Source organism: Phaethon aethereus (genome assembly GCF_964289735.1).
Source record: "Phaethon aethereus genome assembly, chromosome: 3".
Lineage (NCBI taxonomy): Eukaryota > Metazoa > Chordata > Aves > Phaethontiformes > Phaethontidae > Phaethon > Phaethon aethereus.
In genome coordinates, this window is record NC_138576.1 from 86,381,151 (window position 1) to 86,405,240 (window position 24,090).

The 24,090-nt window shown below is 37.9% G+C and overlaps 1 protein-coding gene across 1 annotated transcript in view; it reads left to right on the forward strand.

Annotated features, from left to right (window-relative positions):
• The window catches only part of RYR2 (ryanodine receptor 2), a gene marked incomplete at both ends in the record, with an annotated part of 428,112 nt that overhangs the window by 389,146 nt on the left and 14,876 nt on the right, over positions 1-24,090 (forward strand). Inside the window, 10 exons of the mRNA XM_081998040.1 lie at positions 881-985; positions 3,750-3,831; positions 4,784-6,087; positions 6,456-6,520; positions 8,444-8,591; positions 10,626-10,712; positions 11,566-11,784; positions 14,027-14,157; positions 14,762-14,804; positions 17,341-17,474. Coding sequence (XP_081854166.1) covers positions 881-985; positions 3,750-3,831; positions 4,784-6,087; positions 6,456-6,520; positions 8,444-8,591; positions 10,626-10,712; positions 11,566-11,784; positions 14,027-14,157; positions 14,762-14,804; positions 17,341-17,474 — 2,318 coding nt within the window. The remainder of the gene's footprint in view (positions 1-880; positions 986-3,749; positions 3,832-4,783; positions 6,088-6,455; positions 6,521-8,443; positions 8,592-10,625; positions 10,713-11,565; positions 11,785-14,026; positions 14,158-14,761; positions 14,805-17,340; positions 17,475-24,090) is intronic.

A 24,090-nucleotide genomic window follows, 5' to 3' on the forward strand; every position in this document is an offset into this window, starting at 1 on the left:
TCTGTCAAAATAACAATATAGCAGTTCTTCCATGATATGTTAGGAATTCAGTGCAATTTAGTTCTTAACTAATTCCTCATGTAAATCAGTCAACAATATTACAGTTCGTTTATGCATATACTAAGCAGGTTAGAGAGAATCTCATTAGACTGTTAGGTGTCTATTATATTGTTTTCATTCAAGTGAAGATCATTATTACCAAAATAACATTTTATAGTTCATGCGAATGAAATGTGATAGAATAGGACTGAATAAATAGGAGTAGCGGCAGCTTATATACATGTGCGTACATGTATTTAATGTATACATATTTGGCAAATCACAAGTAGCATTGTTGGCTTGTAAAGATTTTGTTATCCTTTGAGGCTTCAAAAGATTTTGTATTCCTGCTTTTCAGAAGCTGGAATTTTTGGAGAAATACTCTTTAGCACTGTGTTCTACAACAGCTAGAATATGCTGGGGGAAAAAAAAAATCAGGAGTCTTATTCTCTAATCCCTTATGCCATTTTTGCATTAATGTTCTATAAATTCTTGATTTATAGAACTACATAGGGAAGTATCAGCTTGAAGATTTGTACCTTTTTAGCATTTGCAATTTAAAGTTGCAAGCAGATACGTTTTTTGTGATTCTGAATTACTAAATTGGGACTTGGCTAAAACAAAGGCAGAATGGTTATTAGGAATAGGCATTGCTTACAGTCAGTGGTGTTATTAAATAGATAATTCTATATATGTCTAAATTTTCATAGCAGTTTCTAAAGTACAGCCCTGAGGTATGCACTGCCTGTATATCATCCTTCCTGGTTTTGTTGCGTTTCTTGCAAATTAAACTCTGCTTTTTTTTTTTTTTCTTTTGTTGTTGTTGTTGCCTGAAAAATAGGGTCCATGTACTGGGAATCAGCAAAGTTTGGCACACAGTAGGCTATGGGATGCTGTAGTTGGTTTTCTTCATGTGTTTGCCCACATGCAGATGAAGCTGTCTCAGGTATTTTTTTGTTTTACTTTTTCCTTTTTAAGTTACTAACTTTTTTTGTGAAAGATTAACAGACTTGTTAATATGTTTGAGTCATAACAACAGTTAATGGGGGAATATCAGGAAAAGTAAGAGACAGAGGTGATAGAATACAATAGAGTTGAGGGAGTAAATTACAAAATGGTAGTGGGTATGAATAGCAGGCCTGTATTTGGACTACTGGCCACAGGCACAAAGCTGATTAGATCAAGCTGCAAATGAAGCCTAGCACCGATATTCAGAAAGAACTAGCCAATTCCTGTCTTTCATACCAAAGTTCTGTGACAGTGTTTTCTGTGATTTTGCATGAGCCTTTTATCCAGGACCTGTCTTCATTGATGGGTCCTGCATTGAATCCTAGTTCATCGTTATTGAACCCTAGCTCAACACATGTCTGCATCTAAGCTGTTTCTACTCTTAGTGGAGAAAGAGAGCAATCGGACTTTAGAATGGGTGACTTGCTTTTGGATGCGAGTACTCACTTCATACACTATAGAAATAGTGTAAGGGACTGGCATGACAGCTCTTAAGGATTCTTCTCACCTAGTTTTAACCTCCTAAAGCAGTGCATTTTTCAACTTACCTTTTTAAAGAATTACACATCTTAATTGAATGTAGTGATGCAAAATTTTTTACATAATTTGACATTCTTAGAGAAAAATGTCATAAGCTTGTAAATGTTTCAGTTGTTGTTAAGGAGTACAGCTCTGAAGGCTATGACAATTTTAGATTTCATTATTTGGCTCCAAATATATACATGTAAATATTCTTTGCGTAAATTAAAGTAGTCTTGCTCAAATTATTTTCCTCCTTGCCCTTGGGACTTTATGGCTGAAAGTAGGCTGTTTGCTTACCTTTGTAGACTTTGTGCTACAGGTGTTCTTCTCATTCTTTATGGCTAAATAGAGGTCTTCTTCAGCAAATGGCATCACAGTGAAACCTGTTTTTCTGAGAGCAATGCACTGAATTTTTACTGAAGTGTATTTATAAGTGCCTGTAGATACTGTCCTGGTTTTGCAACATGTTTGTTATTTTAAGAATTGAAAAAATAGTCAATGTTTGGGTAGGCCATGGTGGTGGCTATTGTGCTTTCTTCCTGTAGCACTAAAGCAGCATGGAAAGCGGTATCTAAGTAGTTACTGACAGCAAGTCAAATGCATGGTAGCTATGTGTTGATTGAGAAATATGATGTGGCTATTGGCAAGATTTGTTTTTACAATAATGACAAGTTTATAGTTTCAGCTGTGCCTAGAGTGGCTTCATAGCATCTTTTAATTACTGTATCTAGAAAATAATGATACTCATCCTGCCACTTCAGAGTGCCAAAAATCTTTGCACAATGAGATCCATTGTAGTATGTGGAGTGGGATGACAGAAACACAGTCTACTTGAAATGTATGATAAATAGTGATGGTGTCTCTCTTGTGTGGAGCTCAAGCTCTTGGTTTTTGGGAGCATCTTTAGGAGGCCAGCAGAGCCTTGGGAAAGACCAGAATAGACGTGAGCTCTTTTGTTCATTTATATTTATTGCAGGAATATATTAATAAGCTTTTCAGATTCTATCGAAATACCAGTTTTCAAAGGTGTAAGGTGTGGCTAAGTGGATTTATAAGGAGTTGACATATGGCTTTTGTCTGTAAGAGGGGCCTGCCTAGGCTAAGTATTTGGGGTTTGTTTTAAATTGGGAGTTTCCAGAGCACTTTTGGAGAATATTTGAAACAAGATTTAAATAGGAACAAAACTAAATCACTGTTTTATTTGGGTGGGATTTGTTTTTGGTTTAGGTTTTTTTCATTTTCCTTCTCTAGTCTTGTATTAGGAAACAACAAGGTGATATTGGTAATACTTCTTAAGAAATCTCTGTAAGGCAGAAAATAAAAGTAAAATTTTCAATCTAAATGAACAAAAATAATCCAGGTTGTAAGCAACTTTTGAAATAAGATTTATAACAAAAACTTACAAGACAAATCAATTAGAAATCTTAATTATTTCCAACTTGTGCTGCTTTCAATCCAAGATCCAAATTGCTATAAACTACCTTGAGTTTGTTGTACTAATCACTGAAGTCCAGCAATGCTCAAGTATGTCTTATCAGTGGCATGTTTCAACAATGTATCACTGAGGAAGAAATTAAGTAGGTGAATAAATCTATCCATATAGACTCCACGTTGAAATCATTGGCAAACAAAATAGTAAACTTGATAAGCTGAATGAGATAAAAGATGGCTAAAAGAATCAATGTCATGTCTATTTAAGGATATACTAATGGGACTTTAGCAATAGATGTTTTGAAATTTTATTTCAACTGTTCTTTCTTCTCAAAAAATTCAGTGGCCTGTGATGGAATCACTCGCTTTGAGCTCTGTTTGCTGCTGCCATTGTTGTTTTTACAAGTATTCATAACTGTAAACTTGATTATATCAACAGCGATAACATTTTAGCTGACATGAAGCATTACAGAGACATCATCTGTGAGCTTGACATTCCCAGTTATTGCTCTAAATTTTTTCATCACCTTCAGTTTTCACTTTGTCTGCATGAAATTACTGTCTTTTAAGCAGATGATCGTGTAAATGTTTCATCCTGTAAATGTACTGTAAAGGAATCAACCAGCTTTGACACTGCTAGCATCTTAATTTCTAAGTCTCATTTTTACAGTGTGAAATATGCACGCACATATATAAATGTCAAAGAAGTCAATAGATATCTTATTATATAAATTGTGTTCATTATTTAGGATTCCAGTCAAATTGAATTACTAAAGGAATTAATGGATCTTCAGAAGGATATGGTTGTCATGTTGCTGTCTATGCTGGAAGGTAGTAAAAATTTAATTTTAAATCCTCCTTCACAGTTGTTCTAGCAAAGTTTTTACCTTTGTGATTTTCTTTATGTGAGAAATAATGCTACATTTTCATCTGGGTTTTTATTTTCATGTCTTAATTGTGAGAAGAGTTGTTAGGTCTTAAAGTGAATGGGAGATTTATATAGTGTAGTTGACATAGTTTATATTAATTCTGAATGTCAGAATTGTATAAAATCCAGCTCTTTAGGTGAAATTTTTTTTCTATTGAAGTTGGAATCCAGAGTTCTAGGAACCGGACCATTTATCAGTCAATTATTAACACCTTTACTATATTGCATTTATTTTGGTGGTGATTTTAGCCATAAAGAGCAAGCTTTGATTCATGTAGTGACTAGGTTCAAGGTCTGTTATAGCTAAGCAGACAGACACATAAATGATTCAAAGATCTGTTTTTCCTTTTTACTTCTTACATGTATCCTGTCATACTTACTTTCTTGAGAGACCTGAGAGGCAGTAAATGCAGCATACACTGCAGTTGCTACTGCTTTGCTCATAGAAGGTCACTATGTGAAACAAAGTAAATTCTTAGCATTGTAGACTGCTTCATGAGTAACCTACTGAGCTACTCATCCTAACTAATGTGACACTAGTTCTGTCTGTGTTGCACTATAGTAAAATTCATAGTATGTTACCTCATGTTTAGTACTATATTAAACGTAACAGACGTCTCTGTAGAGCTTGTTAGTTCTCCCTTTCTTTAATGGCAAATACTTAGTCACATATGTTTTTTCCAAGTCTTAGGGTAGTGTTATTAGTAACGGATTTCTGATTTTACAGCTAGCTTTCTATGTGAGTGTGTTAGTCAACAGTTGATTGTTCTTACTGTTCGATTATTTCACACACACTTTTCTTTGCCAAAACATTTGCTGCCATCAGTATCTCTAACTTCATGTCATCACATCTAGGCAATGTTGTGAATGGAACTATTGGGAAGCAGATGGTCGATATGCTTGTGGAATCGTCCAACAATGTGGAGATGATTCTGAAGTTTTTTGATATGTTCTTAAAATTGAAGGATTTAACTTCCTCAGATGCATTCAAAGAATATGACCCAGATGGTAAAGGGATAATTTCAAAGAGGGATTTTCACAAGGCAATGGAAAGCCATAAGCATTACACCCAGTCTGAAACTGAGTTTCTGCTATCATGTGCTGAAACAGATGAGAATGAGACTCTGGACTATGAGGAATTTGTGAAACGATTCCATGAACCTGCCAAAGACATTGGTTTCAATGTCGCTGTTCTCTTGACCAACCTGTCAGAACACATGCCCCATGATACCCGCTTGCAAACTTTTCTTGAACTGTCAGAGAGTGTGCTGAATTACTTTCAGCCTTTCCTTGGACGCATAGAAATCATGGGCAGTGCGAAGCGCATTGAACGAGTTTATTTTGAAATAAGTGAGTCAAGTCGTACTCAGTGGGAGAAACCTCAGGTAAAAGAGTCAAAGAGACAATTTATATTTGATGTTGTAAATGAAGGTGGAGAGAAAGAAAAGATGGAGCTTTTTGTTAATTTCTGCGAGGATACCATCTTTGAAATGCAACTGGCTGCCCAGATCTCTGAGTCAGATCTGAATGAAAGGTCAGCAAATAAAGAGGAGAATGAGAAAGATAAGCCTGAGGAACAGGATCCTAGAATGGGTTTCTTCTCTCTCATGACCATGAAGTCAGCATTAGTAGCTCTCAAGTATAATTTAATGACTGTTATGAAAATGCTCAGCATGAAGAGCCTAAAGAAACAGATGAAAAAAGTGAAGAAAATGACGATGAAGGACATGGTCATGGCTTTGTTTTCTTCCTATTGGAGCATTTTGAGGGGGTTACTACATTTTGCTTGTAGTGTTGTCCGGGGCTTCTTTCGCATCATATGCAGTTTGCTGCTTGGAGGAAGCCTAGTAGAAGGAGCAAAGAAAATCAAGGTGGCGGAACTATTAGCTAACATGCCAGATCCCACTCAGGATGAGGTGCGTGGGGAAGGAGAAGAGGGAGAGAGGAAGCCAACAGAAGCTGCATTGCCTACAGAAGACTTGACAGATCTGAGAACTTTATCAGATGAGAGTGATCTACTCTCAGATATATTTGGTTTGGATTTGAAACGAGAAGGTGGACAGTATAAATTGATCCCTCACAATCCAAATGCTGGTTTGAGTGATTTACTGAGCACTCCCTCCTTAGCTCCAATGCCTGAGGTGCAGGAAAAAATCCAGGTAACTGTATATTTTATTCCTGCTGTATGTTTCTCTCTTTCATATGTTAAGTATAGTCTTGAAACAAAAATTGTATCTATGTTTTTCTGGGTTTTGTGACATGTGTTTTAAGGAATCACATCACTCGTGTTTACCCTCTCTGACATCATAAGCTTGAATTCCCACAGCCTCCTCTAAGTACGTGGTGTTTTGGTTTGCTTTTAATTCAGTGTTAAAATGTCTCTTCATTAATGTAAAATGGAGGATCATCTTCTCTCAGGGTTGCAATTCTTAAAAAAAAAAAAAAAAAAGCCTAACATTCTGCACTCTGTATCCTTTTAACTAACTCTGTACTCTTTAGACACTTTTTTGAATCTGACTTTCTGTAGGAGCAGGTGAAAGAAGATGAAAAGGAAGAGAAGGAAGAAACAAAATCTGAACCAGAAAAAGCAGAGTATGTATGACTTTAATCTCTGATCCTACGAAATGTTGGGTTGTTTCACTGAGAAACCAGCTTGATTTGTACTTACTGCTTTTCCTTTAACTTTGTATCCATTCATATTTCACAGTTAGGATTTTTTTTGGACCGTCCTTCACATCTGTGCACATTAGCATGGAAATGCCATATAAATGGCATCACTTAGAGATTTTATGAATTTCCCTCTTGCAGCAGCATCCTTTGTAATATCAATTTAGTTTCTTTCAGAATGTGTTAGACTGAGTAAGCTTTTCTTGGCAAGTCCAAAAGCTAGAAGAAAATCTTTTGGAAAAATCGTAAGAGCACCTGGATTCCAGAGACTTATTATCCATCAGTGGTAGAGGCTGTATCAAGGGAATTGCCCCTCCCATTTCCTATGACCTGTTTTGAGTTTTTTGAATTGTATCAAGGGAATTGCCCCTCCCATTTCCTATGACCTGTTTTGAGTTTTTTGAATTGTATCAAGGGAATTGCCCCTCCCATTTCCTATGACCTGTTTTGAGTTTTTTGAATTTTGCAAAACCTTAATATTTCAATGTAATTTTAATTAGTTACTGAGTACTCCCACATCTTTATGAAGAACAAGTGTTAACATTTGATAAAGGATCATTTAAATCTTTTTAAGATATGTAAAATCTAATGTTAATGAGATTAACTCAGAATAAAAATAGTGGAAAGCAAAACATAGTGCTTGGTTTTAACCACTAAAAAGTATGGCACTCCACCCCTGTATTTTGTGGTTCCTCATACATGTACGATTCTGCTACGTGTACAGTTCTTGTATCGGATATGTCACTGTCAAAATTCTAAGTGGGTCACTTAGTCTCAAGCTCTATCCGTATTGCTCTCCTGGGATGACAAACACTTGCCAGTAACAAAAGTTCTTCTTCCTAATCAGTACAGCAGATTTCTAACTTAGCCAGTATAACTTTGTGAAGGAGAGTCTTCCCGACTTTTGCAGGTCACTTCACCGTTGATTGTTCTGCCTGACTGTGCGGTTTGCCGTGATACCTGTATTCTCCGAGAGGTGCAGTGCCTGGCACTATTTGCTGCCCTGAAGCCACTCCTAACAGAAGACAAACTTTCAAGTGAAAGTTTGTCGAGTGTGTTCTAGTAAGAGAAGCAGCTTAGGACATCAGTTACTCTGTTTGTAGATAGGTACAGAGAAATTAATAATATAATGTACAAGTTACCTCTCACTCTGGTTTGGCTTCAGATGGACTTCTGTGATCCTTTCATCTATCATGCTGTCAGTTCAAATTGACTTCTAAGATAGGTTCCTTAGATCATGTGTTTGGAGAAGGCAGCCCACTATGAATTTCTGTAATCGGGCAGCATGGTGATAATCACACATTGAATGCTGTTAAGCATTCTTATTCGTGGCTCCTCCTGGAGTGGGTACTTACAAATTGCTTAAATGGGCAGAAATGCAGAATTTAAAACTTGAGGTTTGTCTTGAAAATGCCAGACGAACCAGTTTTCTGCAACGTTTATGGGAACCAGATAGTTCAAGAGCATAAGGTTGGAGTGGACTTACAGCTGTCAGCTTACAGATGTTTGTCAGCACAAGTATTAGCTGCACAATTATGAAGCAGACCCTCAGGTAATAAAGTTGGCAGGTTCTTGATTACCTGCCTCTGCCAGTTAGCATCCTCACTTCAAGTTGCCAAACCAGTAAGTTTAATTATCTGTATACTTAACCAGACTGTCACCCTTGCTAGTGCTTTGTGCTGAAGAGGAGTGTGTCTCCTTGTTATTCATGTGTGTGAACTGCATCAGTCATGACTACTTGAGCCTCATGGAAAAGATGCAGTGGCCTCTTTCAGGGTTTGGTTTTAATCTTTTGTTTAGCAATTTTATTAACTTGACATATTATTTTGGCTTCTTTTGTGTTCTAAGAGGAGAAGATGGAGAAAAAGAAGAGAAAGGCAAGGAAGACAAAGGGAAACAGAAGTTAAGACAAGTTCATACTCACAGATATGGAGAACCAGAAGTTCAGGAATCAGCTTTCTGGAAGAAAATCATTGCATACCAACAGAAGCTTCTTGTAAGTTGTTCTCTAGACTATGTGTTTAGCTGTTGGCAGGCATGGATTATTCTACCAGTGTAAACACAAATTTGCATCTGATGAACCTCATTTTTCTATCCACCATCATCCATAAAAAGGACATAGAGATTTAACTGGAATGTTAGAGAAAAGAAACACACAAATAACTTAGTAGACAAGATATTAATTCTTAGGAAGACAATTATTGTCCAAAACCCAGACTTTCAGAGATCCCTGTCCATCACTGGAAAACAGCCATGCATTTTTATGTGAATAAAATGTCCCAAATTTTCACAGAAGATTGTGAATCTGATTGTGAGTCTTTTCCTGAGAGGCAGTTTTGGGAAATGACAAGCTCTTCTATAAAAACAATTTGTTAAGAGACAATGCTTAGCCTAAAACTCATAAGAAAAGATGTTATAGTTTTTTTTGTGAAATAGAACATTATTATTATTTGAGAAACTTCTAAAAACCTGTGAAAAATAAGACTAACTAAAATACTATAACTGTCTGAGAGTGTCTCAGTAAAATATTATATCCCTGAGTTTGCTGTAGAAGTATTTAAAAACCATGCTTTTATTAGCTAAGAGATTCCACACATATTGTGTGAGGCTAGTGTGAAATGCAAAGCGAAAAGAAATACACTTTTGCGATATATGTGGTAGATACAGTTGTGTAGGGACAGCCTACACAATCTTAATAAGGAATTAGGTTTTTAAGTTTTGCTTGTGAACTCAGATTAATTTTTTAGGCTTATCATGTAGCAGTCATGAATTTCATTTAATTTTTCTTCTAATAGTCTCATTTAATAATTCACTAATAGTCAACTATGGTTAGGGATGAAAAATGGAGGAATTCCCATGTGAGAGTTAAAGCATTCAAAATGTGTACTAGAAAGGTTTGTGAATTGTCAGGAAGGGAAAAGGTGCATTTCTGCAATCCTTTTGATAGTATCATAATGTGAGAGAAGCTCTCTACTCATGGTACTTAGGTCACAGATGAACTTTTTGCTGATCTGGTAAAAACACAATTGATTTTGGAATAGAACAAGCTTTAAAATAAACTTATATGCAGACACTCATGTTGAGGTACAGGGAAGATAGAGCTTCCTGTATTACTATTACATTGTGATGTCTCTGTGTTGTCTCTAAGTGTATTGAGAGGATAATGAAAAAGATGTAAGAGGCAATTAGAAATCCTTCATCCCTTTCTGCATGGGGCGGAACAAAAATGTCCTTTATCCGTTATTGCACATATGGAGTAGGTGAGAATTTATATGATACATCACTCAAAATATTTGACTTTTGGTTTTTTTCTTCTGTAATAATTCTATTAAAAAGCTCCATAGGGGAAACAAACAAACAAAAAAAAACCACCCGTGCAACAACCTAATAATGATTGTGGTATCATTTTTAGGCAAAGCTTGTTTATGTTCTGGCCTGTATCAGAAATAGTGTGACCAACAGGAGTAGGGAAGTGATTGTATCCCTGTACTCGGCACTGGTGAGGCCGCACCTTGAATCCTGTGTTCAGTTTTGGGCCCCTCACTACAAGAAGGATGTTGAGGTGCTGGAGCGTGTCCAGAGAAGGGCAACGCAGCTGGTGAGGGGTCTGGAGCACAAGTCTTATGAGGAGCGGCTGAGGGAACTGGGGTTGTTTAGTCTGGAGAAGAGGAGGCTGAGGGGAGACCTTATCGCTCTCTACAGCTACCTGAAAGGGGGTTGTGGTGAGGTGGGCGTTGGTCTCTTCTCCCAAGTAACTAGTGAGAGGACGAGAGGAAACGGCCTCAAGTTGTGCCAGGGGAGGTTTAGACTAGATATTAGGAAAAATTTCTTTACTGAGAGGGTGGTCAAGCGTTGGAACAGGCTGCCCAGGGAGGTGGTGGAGTCACCATCACTGGAAGTGTTCAAGAAACGTGTAGATGTGGCACTTCAGGACATGGTTTAGTGGACGTGGTGGTGTTGGGTTGGTGGTTGGACTTGATGATCTTAAAGGTCTTTTCCAACCTTAATGATTCTGTGATTCTATTTTCAGAATTATTTTGCCCGAAACTTTTACAACATGAGGATGTTGGCGTTGTTTGTTGCTTTTGCCATCAACTTCATTCTGCTTTTCTATAAGGTAAACTTGTCAAAATATATTTTGTATATACTTTTCAAGTTGTATACTGAAAAACATTCAGGTTTTGTAGATGGTATTCTACAGTAAAACTGCCTGGACTAACAGATTAAATACTTGCTTCATATTGCTGCTTTAGAAATCTAACATGGCGAGAACTGAAGTGTTGGTGTAAAGTAATAATAGACTTCCAGTACACAAATAGCTATTCACAAAGTTCTGTGCTGCAACAGAGGCAGCAGACTGGAAGGTGTACCCATGCCTCAGATGCTCCATTTCACAGTACAGTGACTCAGCCAAGCCCAGCCTTCACTGGCAACTTAAACTAATGCATGTCAGCTGAGATGTTTTCTTGTTTCTTTTTGCTCCCCTGAGAGCGTGTGTGCAGCAAGGAGTAGTCACATCATCTTAAGATGCCTCGAATATCACCTATCTTCTTTATCAAGACTTCTAGTATCATTAATACAACCTAGAGTCTTCAGACTCAAATCGGTTTCTGTCAGAGCCCTGCTGATAAAGACTACATGTGGGAATGTCAGGAGTTGACTGGGTTTCTTCTGAGAGGGCTATGCCCTTTCTTGAATTTGAGGTGATAAAATTCAGCATGGCCCAAATTTGCTACCATTGTCAGAGAGTGAAAAAAAAAAAAAAGAGCACACTATCACAGATTGGTGTAACAAGATGAAAGGGTCTCTGTGAGGTATTCTCTGTGGACATTTTTATGGAAAAAATTCTTTCCTCACAATTATATTTTCCTTGGTATCATTGTTTCCAGTTATACTACTTAGCTTGTACTAGTGTAAAGCTCCTGCTACAGGAATACAGCTGTAATACTAAGATTAAATGATTTAAACAGGTCTCCACCTCTGCTGTGACAGAAGAAAAGGAAGTTCCTGTGGTATCTGCTGGTGAAAGTATTAAGTTGAACAGCCTGGAAAGTGACAACCGGAGGGTCATTGCAGTGCATTATGTCCTGGAAGAAAGCAGTGGTTACATGGAGCCCACACTGCGGATTTTGGCCATCCTACACACAGTCATCTCATTCTTCTGCATCATAGGGTATTACTGTTTGAAAGTAAGAAAAACTGAACATTGTTTTTCCTTCTAGCTCCCAAATTTTTATCCACTGAGTGGTATAATTTGGAACAAAGTCATAGAAATTTGAGGGACCATGTAAAGAAAACACTATTCTGTTAGTGTAACCTACACAGAAATTGTAGGTGATCTATGAATTCAGGAAGTTAACGGGCCAGAGCCTGATTTGCTGGGCTCACACTGGATCACAGGATCAGCATTTGTACCATGTCAGCCAGACAACTGAGCAGTAACCTTTATCAGAAACTGCTTGTGACTGTCAAAGACAAGCTGTGAATGCACATGGCCAGAAGAGGCTAGATGACAGTGTCTGCATTACTAGTCTGTCAACTGGGCCATTTGAAAAGCATGCAGCATTTTTGACTATTGCTACTGCATGTTGTGGCTATAGACAGTGCCTATGTGTCATACACACTCTGGTGGTAGTGTTTTTGCGGGATCTTAAGCACGTTTTAAAGGAGTATCTTGCAGAAGATCTCTGTTAGGGATGTAAGAAATGGAGATGCCACCTTTATTGGCAAAATGCTGCTTCTGGTTTGACCAAATGCCATAAATCTCTGGACCTGGTAGGAGTATACCTGGGATCTACTTCACCCATTTTTACACTCTTCCCAAGGCAAAAGGTATAGGTAAAAGTGTAAGATAGTACTAAATTAAATGAACCTTTGCTATGGCCCAGTATGGCTGCTCATCTGTCTTTACAATTATAATTTCTTTATTAAGTTTTTATGTGGTCCTTGATATTTTTCTTTTCCTCTTTTAATGGATGATACTTTTTCTATGCTAAAAAAGACATGATCTGCATTTGTAGTTGAGGCGAATGGTCATCAGTCTACTGCATTAAGTGGTTGATTTTCATCTCTACCTTAAGTGTCTTTGCAGATCAGTAAATACTAAAACACATTTTCCTGTTTCACTGATTGGCATGCAACATGACAGCTTAGATTTCTGGCTTTTGAGATGTCTTTTTCTTCCACCTCATAGCTGATTTTTTTTCCCTTCCACTATGACTTTTTATGCTAATTTCCCACACTGTTTTTTCAAGCTACATTTATTCTGGGACTAGAAGGGAAAGACATTATTATGATTATTTGCCATAGTGAATTGCCTTCTTTCCAATGCTGAAACCCTGAAGAAAAGACCAAATATGGTTTTAGTCTTTGTCTTTGTAGATATACTGCTTCCAAAATCAAAAATCTTCATAACTGCAGGTCTGCGTATGACATGTTTGCTTCTGAGATTGCTGTTCATGGAAGCCACTAAATTTTTCTCAATTAGCTGTCTGAAAATAAGATTGAAACTATTGTTGTTGTATTTAATACAATCACTAAGTTGCTCGGGTAGTCTAATTTTTGTTATTACTATTACAGTATATTCATGTCTAGTCTTGACTAGTAATACAGTCAAGGTGGGTAATGTAGGATGGGTGAATTTTGGGGACCTGGGAAATAATTCCAGGGAAGAGCAGGGTTTACTTTTTGTTGGTAACAGATTTCTAAGAAAAAAACACTCCATTGGGAGCACTAATTACGTCTGCGTTCTTGGAATGTACTTTTGAATGTCAACCAGCTGATGAAAGAGAGGTGTAGGTAAAGACTGATGCTTACTGCTCAGGTGTCTCAACTGCTGGCAAAGAACTACAGAGCACAAATCAAGTATCTGGAATGTGAATGTGATTTAAGGATTTTTCTTTTACTGTTTACAGTATTTCCTTGCTCTCTGCTGTGAAACCACTTTGCTTCCCACTACAAAACCTCAAGAATTCTTTAACAAATGAAAGGCAACCTCTAACTCCTCTGGGTATCAAAATGTAATCCAGAAGTGTGATCCCAAATTAATATTTTGGAAGTAGAATTTCTAAGCATTTAAAAATTGTGTTTATTTTAGCTCTCTTTCACTTGACTAGCTCTAATAGCTCCATAGCACTGAAGAAGTATTTTTATTTGAAGGATCCTTTTCAGGGTTTTTTGCTATCTTTTTACAACTTTGTGGTACACCGTAGTTACATGATTCTGAATGGCCTGGTTCTTGTGCATCTATACTTTTTTAGTGTTCTGAGCAATTCTCAAGTCTTTTAATTTTGTTAAATACTGTTTTTGCTTTGTTCAGCAAAAGTTTAATTAACTAACAATCTTCATTTTTCATAACAACCAGCTTTTCTGAAAAATTTGCAGACATGTCAGTGCATTTTCAATAATTCCTGATATTTTTTTCAACTGCAGGTTCCACTCGTTATTTTTAAGAGAGAAAAGGAAGTAGCAAGGAAATTGGAATTTGATGGGCTGTATATAACTGAACAGCCATCAGAAGATGATATTAAGGGACAGTGGGATAGACTTGTAATCAATACACAGTGAGTTCTTACCTACTCTGTCTCTTTATAGCTTTGCAAGGAATTGTTCTTCAGTCTCTACAGTTACACAGTTGATCCTTCTAGCAAGGATATACAAAATATTTCGGGCACCTGTTAGGCTAATGTTCACTATTACTTTTTAATCTTACTCATTCCCAGGCTTTTGCTTTAAAATTATTTCTGTTCCATAAAAGAAAAAAAATAGTGATTAATTTCTTTTGGCAAGCAGAGTGATGATTGTGTATTGCTGTCAGTTCGAGAATGAACTGTGCTTTGCATCCTTTTAACGTCTGTTGAAGGCTCTCCTTTAGGAAGATATTTAAAGTCCCAACTCTCTACCTGGTGGGACTGTGTTATCCAACTGATTTAGAACCCTGTCTGCAGGCATCTGCTCTGCCACTCTTTCCCAGCCACATTAACGTGGTAGGCTGAATGCCACTTGACAGTTTTCATTCCAGTGACTTCACAAATGACTAGCTGGCAATAGCAACGACAAAGATCCTCTTAGAAACAAAATCCATATGTAAGTTTTATGACGTCTTAGTAGCTACTGCATCTTGTCATGATTTTCTAAAATGTAATCTTGTTTATCTGTGTTTTTCAGGTCTTTTCCAAATAACTATTGGGACAAATTTGTGAAAAGAAAGGTAAAGCTTACTTTTAAAAATATATATGAAGTTTTAATGGATGTTTATTTTCATGTTTTAAGAAATGTGGACTACACTTCTACATATAACTTTGATTCAGTGAAGATTTCTGTATTTACCATTTTAAAATACACAGAATTCCTTACCTCGTGCTTACAACTACTTTTGTGTGGTTTGGGTAGTTATTCTTTGAAACTTTTTCTACATACAGCTTGTTGTACAGAACAGGAATTCAAATACATTCTTGAAATTCTGTGGAGAATTCTGTGTACACTTGTATGTATATTGCAACATATGTAAATTGTTTTGTCTGTGTGTATTTATGTATTCACCTCCATGTCCACAGAATAGAGTCCCTCACCCAGGAGAGAGTTAGATAGGAATATAATAAGAAGATAGGACAGATTGAGATGTTTAGACACAGGGCATAGTCAGAAAACTCTACTGACCAGCAAACTATATACATGCATCCAGCCCTTTTTGCCCCTTACCACTCTATTTTCTCACACTTGTTCCTCCCCAAATCACCTCAGTCCATCCCTTTTCCTACCTTTGCTTCCTCCCCATAACATCCAATAATAATTTCTGTGTAATCCCCAAATGCTTTTCTTTCACCATCCCATAATGTATTCCACATCCCTTGCCAATAACCCTCTTAGTCTGAAAGGTGATCTGCTGAGCTACTCCCGGTGACTTATCTTGATGGGTTTCATACCTGGACACTGGAGTTGAGGCATTCCTGGGATGGCCTTGGGAGGGACCAGGCAGGATGTCCATTCATGGAGAGTCTGTAATTTGGGTTACTGCCTGCCCTTGTGCTCCTATGCTCCTCTAGACTTGAGGAGATGGGCTTTTAATGGGCTGGTGGCTCCTGTGATGGGCCTGGGAGTAGCTGGGCATATTCTTTGGACTCTCCCCCAACCATTGTCTCTCTATGGTCCTTTGTGGGTGTGCAGATGAGCTTTTATCATATAACCTAACAATCTCTCTCTCAAAAATAGTCTTCCATAAGCAGCACAGACTGTTGAAGTTCATTTCTTATGAAGGTTATGTCAAATGTTTTCTCAGCTTGCTCTTAGAAAATAAATTTTGTCTATGTACCATTGCTTACAACAAGAATAATCTTCCTAGTACATTTGGTCACAATTGAGAAAGAGGCTGTTTATGTTGTTGGGTCATATTTACCTCTCCTTCACACCATTTAACGCCAATTTTGACTTGCACTTTTGGAAACATCTTTTTAAATAATAGTGGCTCTTTTGCTTCATAACAGTTTTAGGTCAAAGTGCCTAAAAAATGCTTTGAGTTGTGTATTCATTTTGCTGTTGAAAGTACTTTTTTGCTTATTTGAAGTTGTTAGATACATATTTCTGTCTGTCTATCTAAGCAAAGAGGAGAGAGTAGCTTGCACAGGGTACTCAAGAAAAGAAATAAAATTCTGCGTTGATTCTGTCAGTGTAGTAGGTCAAGGAGGATTCCTATTGAAATAGCATGGGTTTAAGTTGTGTGGAAGGTTTGTTACTTTATCTTTGGCTGAGGAACTGCTCTGCATAGATTTAAGTGCCTTGAAATACAGTATTTTGCAAAGAATGTTTTCTTTTACATATATTTATATATAAATATATTTAAATCCCCAGCCTAGTGAATGATCCGCAGTCATGAAGCACTGTTTTCAGGCATGTGACAAAAAAGGCTTGTTTCTAAAAATCTGCAAAAATATCAATAAAGATTTAAAGCATTGCTTATTAGAAAGCTGGTAAAATACCACCTCACCTGCAGGAGTAATTCAGTTATGATCTTTTTATCCAAAAATTTGTATTTTTTTGAGTTTGTTTTGAAAATAAGAAGAAACAGATAATATTTAGGAAGCAACTGTCTGTTCAGTGAAAATAAGAGCAAGTAAAAGTTCATTTCCAGGAAAGTTTCTTATGAAACATGTTAAGTTTTGTAAGGGAGATGGGGGATAGTTTGAATTCACTGAAAATAATTTTTAGCTGTAACCCTCTGTTCAAGATCTTTTGATTCCTACATATTCTATGTAGGAATGTGTTTCATTGCATAACTAACAAAACTGAGATCTAAATTACAGAAATAAGATCATAACCTTTTTAAACAAAATAATTATCTTTTTTTTTTTCTTAGAAGGAATACCTAGTAAGGGTCAAATACTGTCTTTGAGAAATCTTATTTTAACCGAGCTTTTCACATAGCTAGGATATTCAAAACATCTCTTTCCCATGTGACCTCACAGTGTATTTTTTTACTGTCGGTGATGAAACTGATTTATTCTCCTCCTGCTGGGTTGCTTTCCTCTTCCTGTTTTTATTAAATGAGTAATTTATCTTTGACACCCACCTCTTGCTTCTAGCAAATTGATTGCAATTGAGCAGAAAAAAAAAAAATATTACTGACTGATATGATAGACAGATGGAAACAAACAGATGAAAAAGATGATGTATGTTAAACCTCTTATCTTCAGAAACCAGGCTAAAACCATCTGGTCTACCCAACTGATGCCCTTGAATATTCCTCCTAGGTCATGGATAAGTATGGTGAGTTCTATGGCCGTGACAGGATCAGTGAGTTACTAGGAATGGACAAAGCTGCTCTCGATTTTAGTGATGCTCGAGAAAAGAAGAAACCAAAGAAGGATAGCTCCTTATCTGCTGTGTAAGCATTTGCTTCTGGTTTGTTTGTGTGATTATTTTGTTTGTTTGTTGTTTTTTTTGTTTGTTTGTTTCGGGTTTTTTTTTAGTTAAAATCAACCATTGAAGGTTTATCATTCAGTTTTGAATTTTTTTGTTGCTTTTTTATGATAACTTTATAGCTCTATAAGATAAATAAATTCTTAAGTTGAATGATATAGTGAATTTATTTTATTATAGACAACATATATGCAGGACTCCGCTTATTTATGTATGAAGATATAGCTTAGTGTGCAGCTGCTTGAATGCATCACATTCCCACAGTTTTGATAGTGTCAGTACAACTGGGCTTGGAAACTCCTTTTCATAGTTCTCTCTCAGTTCACAGGTCAGCTCAGCCGGAAAGAAAGGGCAAAATCGGCCCTGTGTGTTCTGATTATAAAGAAATGATGGAATAAATTTAAGTGATAGTGACCAGTAAAATCTAGGAAGTTGGATGATTACTCTTCACATCTTTCTATAATTTGTTTTCCCGAAACTGTGTATTTGCCTGTCATCTGAGAGACAGTCCTGAAAAAGATCCCCTAGACATTCAGTGTAATTGCATTAATTTTCCTTCTTAGGGAAGGGACATCCTCAGTTTTTGTAAAACACTGCAAAAATGTTTTTTCCAGTTTTGCATTATAAAAAAAGATACTCAGATAGAATATGTTTTAACAGATGGACTGTTAATGCTACAGAGATTCTAATGTAAGAGTTTGTCTACAGCTTTCTTCAAAAACATCATTTTATCAATGGATTTGCCAGGATTATATGAAGTAGACGGTGGGACCTCTAGTAGATTGGAACTGCATTGAAGCAGGGACTGATTTTGTAAAGATGGTTCTTTAATACCCATATACATCTTCTCTAAAGATGGATAAATAAACCTGGAGTCCATCTAAAAAATCAGTCAGCAGGCCCAAGGACTCTGTGGCATTACAATACCAAATAAAATTTAACATTGTGGCAGGAGTACTTTCCAGAATACTTTCTTACCTACTGTTTTGCTGCTGGATTATAGTAGGACCCACACTTGAGTTTAGAAAAAAAATAATTATTTTTATTACTTATTGATATAAAGAGAAAATGAAACTACTTTCCTTTCCCTGTGTGCTCATGACTCATATCTAGGAACAAATTTGAAATAATGTTTCTGTGAATACTCTTGAAAAAACAGGTCAGAACGAAGCAGTTGGAGAAGGCTGATGAAATACTTAATTTTGGAATCAGGCCTGAATGATGACAGTTTTTTGTTACATCTCTAACATCTACTCAGTGTTATATAAGTTAAAAAAGAACTAAATTACAACCACATCCATCCTTCATGTTCTCCCTGGATAAATCATTCTGTGCTTATAACAGATGAATATGCTGTGGGAAGATAAACCACCATTCACATAAAATTCATGTGCTTCGGAAGGTACATGTATCCACTTTTTACCAGTTTCAAAAATGAACACTATAAAGCTACTAAAACAGGCATATTCCAGATTCAACATCTGAAATATATTTACAGTGCAATGAAGAGAGAGGTGGGAAAAGTGGAGTTGAACACTTACTGCACCACTTTTAGGCAAAAAAATGGAGAATGATACGACCTGGTGCAGATCCCAGCTCCAGCGCTTCTGCTTCTGCATGTGCCAGCAGGAGGTGGCCCAGACGGAGGCCAGGCCAGATACTTATGTCTCTCAGCACAGAAGGGAAATGCAGCATGTAGTATTTCCATTCCCAATACAAATGGATCAGGTTTTTCTTCTGTCTCCTTGACCCCTAGTTCCTCCTGTTTCTTCCCCTTTCCTGTGGGCAAATAACCTGGGATTCCCTTCCATCTGTCTTTCTGCAAGGGACTCAGAGCACTCTACATGGAAGTGACCGTGCCCCTTCAGAAGCTCCTGCTTATCCCACTGATACACTGCATTAAAAAATTCTCAGTGCACTGTTAGATTTTAACTCTGGAAGAGCCATTCAGCTTGTGGATTCACTCTTGAGTGTTTTTTATGGGTGTATATATTTAAATTTGAAAATATGTAAGTAAATATTTAAATAATTATTTAAAGACATTGTGGTATTATTTAAATATAACCAACTAAGGAGGATGATGCAGTTGGAGCTTTGCTGTAGATTAGACAGTAAAGACAGTTAAAATTTGCACAATGGGATTGAGACAGTGCAGTGTTTTCCCATTGAATACGTTTCCCTTCTGGGGTGGATGGTGTTAAACTAGCTGCAGCATAGATGGAATACATTTGAGAGAATAATATGAAAGACACAAAGATGAAAGTTATTTGTCAGAGGTGTCATAGTGAGGATTACTTTTCAGTCCCTTTTGCCTTCCTAACTGCTGTTTGTTCTGTGGTCATTAGTCTAGTTGGAGTCAATAGAAGAGGCAGCTGAGGCTCAAGCATCTGCAGCAATCAGTGACATAAGGCTAATTTGGGGCAAAATAAACAGGGCTTCTGTTGAATGCTCACGTGGTAGATTAATTCTTCCCCTTTCAAGAAGAGAAAAATGTAAATAATTTTCTCATGGAAGCTGTGAAGTTTTCATACTTTGATGAGAAGATAAACTATATCATAAATGTAAAATGTACAAAGAATGTACACATTATACATAGAATGTATAAAAATTTATCCATAAATATATAAAAATGTCCAGTTGGCCTCAGAATGTGAAAGGGGTTAAAAGTCTTATTCTTCCTTGTCATGAGAAACAATAATCTAGGTTTTCAAAAGATTCAAAACATTTAGACACAGCTGGTGAGTTCCTGGCACAGCTGGTGGGTAAGCCCACCAGGGCAGGTGCCTTGCTGGACCTGCTGTTTACAGAGAAGGACTGGTGAGAGGTGTGGTGGTTGGAGGCCGTCTTGGTCTTAGCAACCACGACATGATAGAATTCTCAATTGTGAGCGAAGTAAGGAGAGGGGTCAGCAAAACTGCTACCATGGACTTCTGGAGGGCAGACATTGGTCTGTTCAGGTCACTGGTTGAGAGGGTCCTTTGGGAGACAGTCCTGAAGGACAAAGAGGTCGAGGAAGGCTGGACAGTCTTCAAGAAGGAAATCTTAAAGGCGCAGGAGCAAACGGTCCCCATGTGCTGTAAGAAGAGCTGGCGGGTAAGGCGACCGGCCTGGCTGAACAGGGAGATTTTGCTGGGACTCAGGGAAAAGAGGAGAGTTTTATCATCTCTGGAAGAAGGAGCAGGCAACTCACGAAGAATACAAGGATCTCGTTAGGTCAAGCAGGGACAAAATTAGAAAGACAAAAGCCCAGCTAGAGCTCAGTCTGGCCACACTTGCAAAGGATAATAAAAAATGCTTCTACAAATATATTAACAACAAAAAGAGAGGCAAGGAGAATCTCTATCCCTTACTGAATATGGTGGGGAACATTGTCTCCAAGGCCGAGGACAAGGCTGAGGTACTTAATGCCTTCTTTGCCTCAGTCTTTAATAGCCAGTCCAGGTATCCACAGGATATTCAGCCCCCTGAGCTGGAAGACAGGGATGGAGAGCACAATAACCCGCCCATAATCCAGGAGGAAGCAGTTAAGGACATGTTAAGCCACCTGGACACCCACAAATCCTGATGGGATCCACCCGAGAGTACTGAGAGAGCTGGCGGAGGAGCTTACCAAGCCACTCTCCATCATTTATCAGCAGTCCTGGTTAACAGGGGAGGTCCCAGAAGACTGGAGGCTTGCCAATGTGACGCCCATCTACGAGAAAGGCCAGAATGGGGGATCCTGGGAACTACAAGCCTGTCAGCCTGACCTCTGTACCGGGGAAGATCATGGAGCGGTTGGTCTTGAGAGTGCTCACAGGGCATGTGCAGGACAACCAAGGGATCAGGCCCAGCCAGCATGGGTTCATGAAAGGCAGGTCCTGCTTGACCAACCTGATCTCCTTCTATGACCAGGTGACCCGCCTAGTGGATGAGGGAAAGGCAGTGGACGTTGTCTACCTGGACTTTAGTAAAGCCTTTGACAGCGTCTCCCACAGCATTCTCCTGGAGAAACTGGCGGCTCGTGGCTTAGACAGGTTTACTCTTCACTGAGTGAGGAACTGGCTGGACGGCTGAGCCCAGAGAGTTGTGGTGAATGGCGTTAAATCTGGCTGGCAGCTGGTCACAAGCGGTGTTCCCCAGGGCTCGGTTCTGGGGCTGGTCTTATTCAATATCTTTATTGATGATCTGGATGAGGAGATTGAGTGCTCCCTCCGTAAATTTGCAGATGACACCGAGCTGGGTGAGAGTGTTGATCTGCTGGAGGGTAGGAGGGCTCTGCAGAGCACAAGTCTTATGGGGAGTGGCTGAGGGAACTGGGGGTGTTCAGTCTGGAGAAGAGGCGGCTGAGGGGAGACCTTATCGCTCTCTACAACTACCTGAAAGAGTGTTGTGGCGACGAGGGTGTTGGTGTCTTCTCCCAGGTAACTAGTGATAGGACGAGAGGAAACAACCTCAAGTGGTGCCAGGGGAGGTTTAGATTGGATATTAGGAAAAATTTCTTTACTGAGAGAGTGGTCAAGCATTGGAACAGGCTGCCCAGGGAGATGGTGGCGTCACCGTCTCTGGAAGTGTTCAAAAAACATGTGGATGTGGTGCTTCAGGACATGGTTTAGGGGGCACGGTGGTGCTGGATTAATGGTTGGACTTGATGATCTTGAACCTTGGTGGTTCTGTGATTCTGGAGTAGGTAACCCCCTTGTTAGTAGTATAGTATCTTGGAGAACAGTATTGTCTCTGATAAACTGGTAGACTTTTCTCTCATGTGACAGCCTGCCTCTTGCCCATAATGGCTGGTGAAAAAGTAAGGGATTTTGTTTAAGGTAGCTCCTACTCCTGAAGTCCCGAGATTTGTACCTGATATGATGTCACCACAGGATTTACAAACCTGTGGATGTGCCTATTTGTCCACATAGAAGTGTCTATCTGCAAATGGGTGGTGGCTTCAGCTTTCATGGTTGAGAGCTAGGCATAGTTACCATTAATGTATAATGTCCAAATTCACAGCCTGTTCCCTTGAGGAATGATGCATATGTGGGAAACTCAACTTCAAGCCTTTCCACTTATGGATGCTAGTGTAAGATACCTCCTCCTTTGATTATTTACTTGGGAATCTTAATGTACAAACATTAAAATGATTCAGGCTGAAAAGTTCAGAATTTTCTGATTCCGGTTAACATCAGTATCATTTGATTGCCTGAGGATTTTTTTTTTTTTAAGGGGGAAAAATAACTTTTGAAAAGGTACTACATTATATTTGGAACAGCTCAATTCAGTAGGCCTTAAGAAAGAAGCTGTAAAAAGTCTGGGTGTTGTTGAAGGTGATGAAATACTAGTGCAAGTTACAGCCGAACCTAATCCAGGCAATTTCTCACAATTTTCCTATTATTTATTCACCTTGTGCATTCTCACACTGTGCCATTGTTGACCATCGCTAAACTCGAGTACTACAACAACAGTACAACCTGTATGACAACCTGTTCAATGGTGCAGAAAGAAATAAAATAAAAATTCATTCAGACTGGGAAATTCATACAATATAATACTAAATAATGATATTCCAAGGGAAACTTCATGAAAGTGTCCTGCCTGCCGATAAGCAGTCCTGTCTGTAGTGTTTCATATGTAAGACAAATATGAATAGGTGGAATGTAGTCACAAGAATATGCCTGACACTAGAAGTGAGTGGTATTGGGTCAGAATAAAGTAAGAAATTAACTTGCTACAGTAATATTTTCAGAAATAAATTTCAAGAGGTTTTGATTCATTTTACCACCTGAATATATTATTGAACAGTATTTGAATGATAAACTATTCTTAACATTTTTGACCTTTTGTTTTTTTTTCTTTCTTGCTGTAGGACAGAGTTTTCTATAAATTTTCATTTCTTTAATAGATCACATTTGGGGCTAGAAAATTTTGTTATAACTTGGGGTTATAAGATGGTATCACCAGCTCTTAGCTGTGCTAGACTGTTGTTGGACAAGCCATTTGATTGTTCAAGAAGCATTCCTAGCTTTGGTGAAATGACAGCATGCTAGATTTATTTTTGAGTTCTCTATGGTATCTGGAGTATAGCACAGTTTGGGGACTGTCCTGGTTTCATCTGGGACCTTTGAGACTGGCATGATTCTAATAATTTCTTTCAAGATATGAATGTGAATTTTGTTATGGATGCATCTTTCCATCCTTGTAAACTTGAAAGCCTGTTAGAAAAAAACTTGCAGCTTTTTTTTCCTCTAGTGTAAGTAGTTTGTTTGTTATACAAATATCATGCCTGCAATCCCAATCAGACAGTAAATGTCACCTGGTGACCATGGAAGAAACTCAGGTGAAACCTTAGGCTTTAATTTCTACAGAGCTGCTGTCTACCATGAAAGGAATAATGAAGCAAAACCAATGACTGTGCCATCAATATGCCTAGTAAACTGTGATCAACTCTCATTCTTTAAAAACATTTCATGTCGCCTTATGAGAAGTTTTAGAATTGTTAACGTAGTAATTTGTTGTGTTGCCTTTGCATAGGTAAAAAAAAAAAAAAACCAACCAACAAAACCAACAAATGAAATGGTAAAAAAGAAAATTAAAGTCTGTTGAATCTT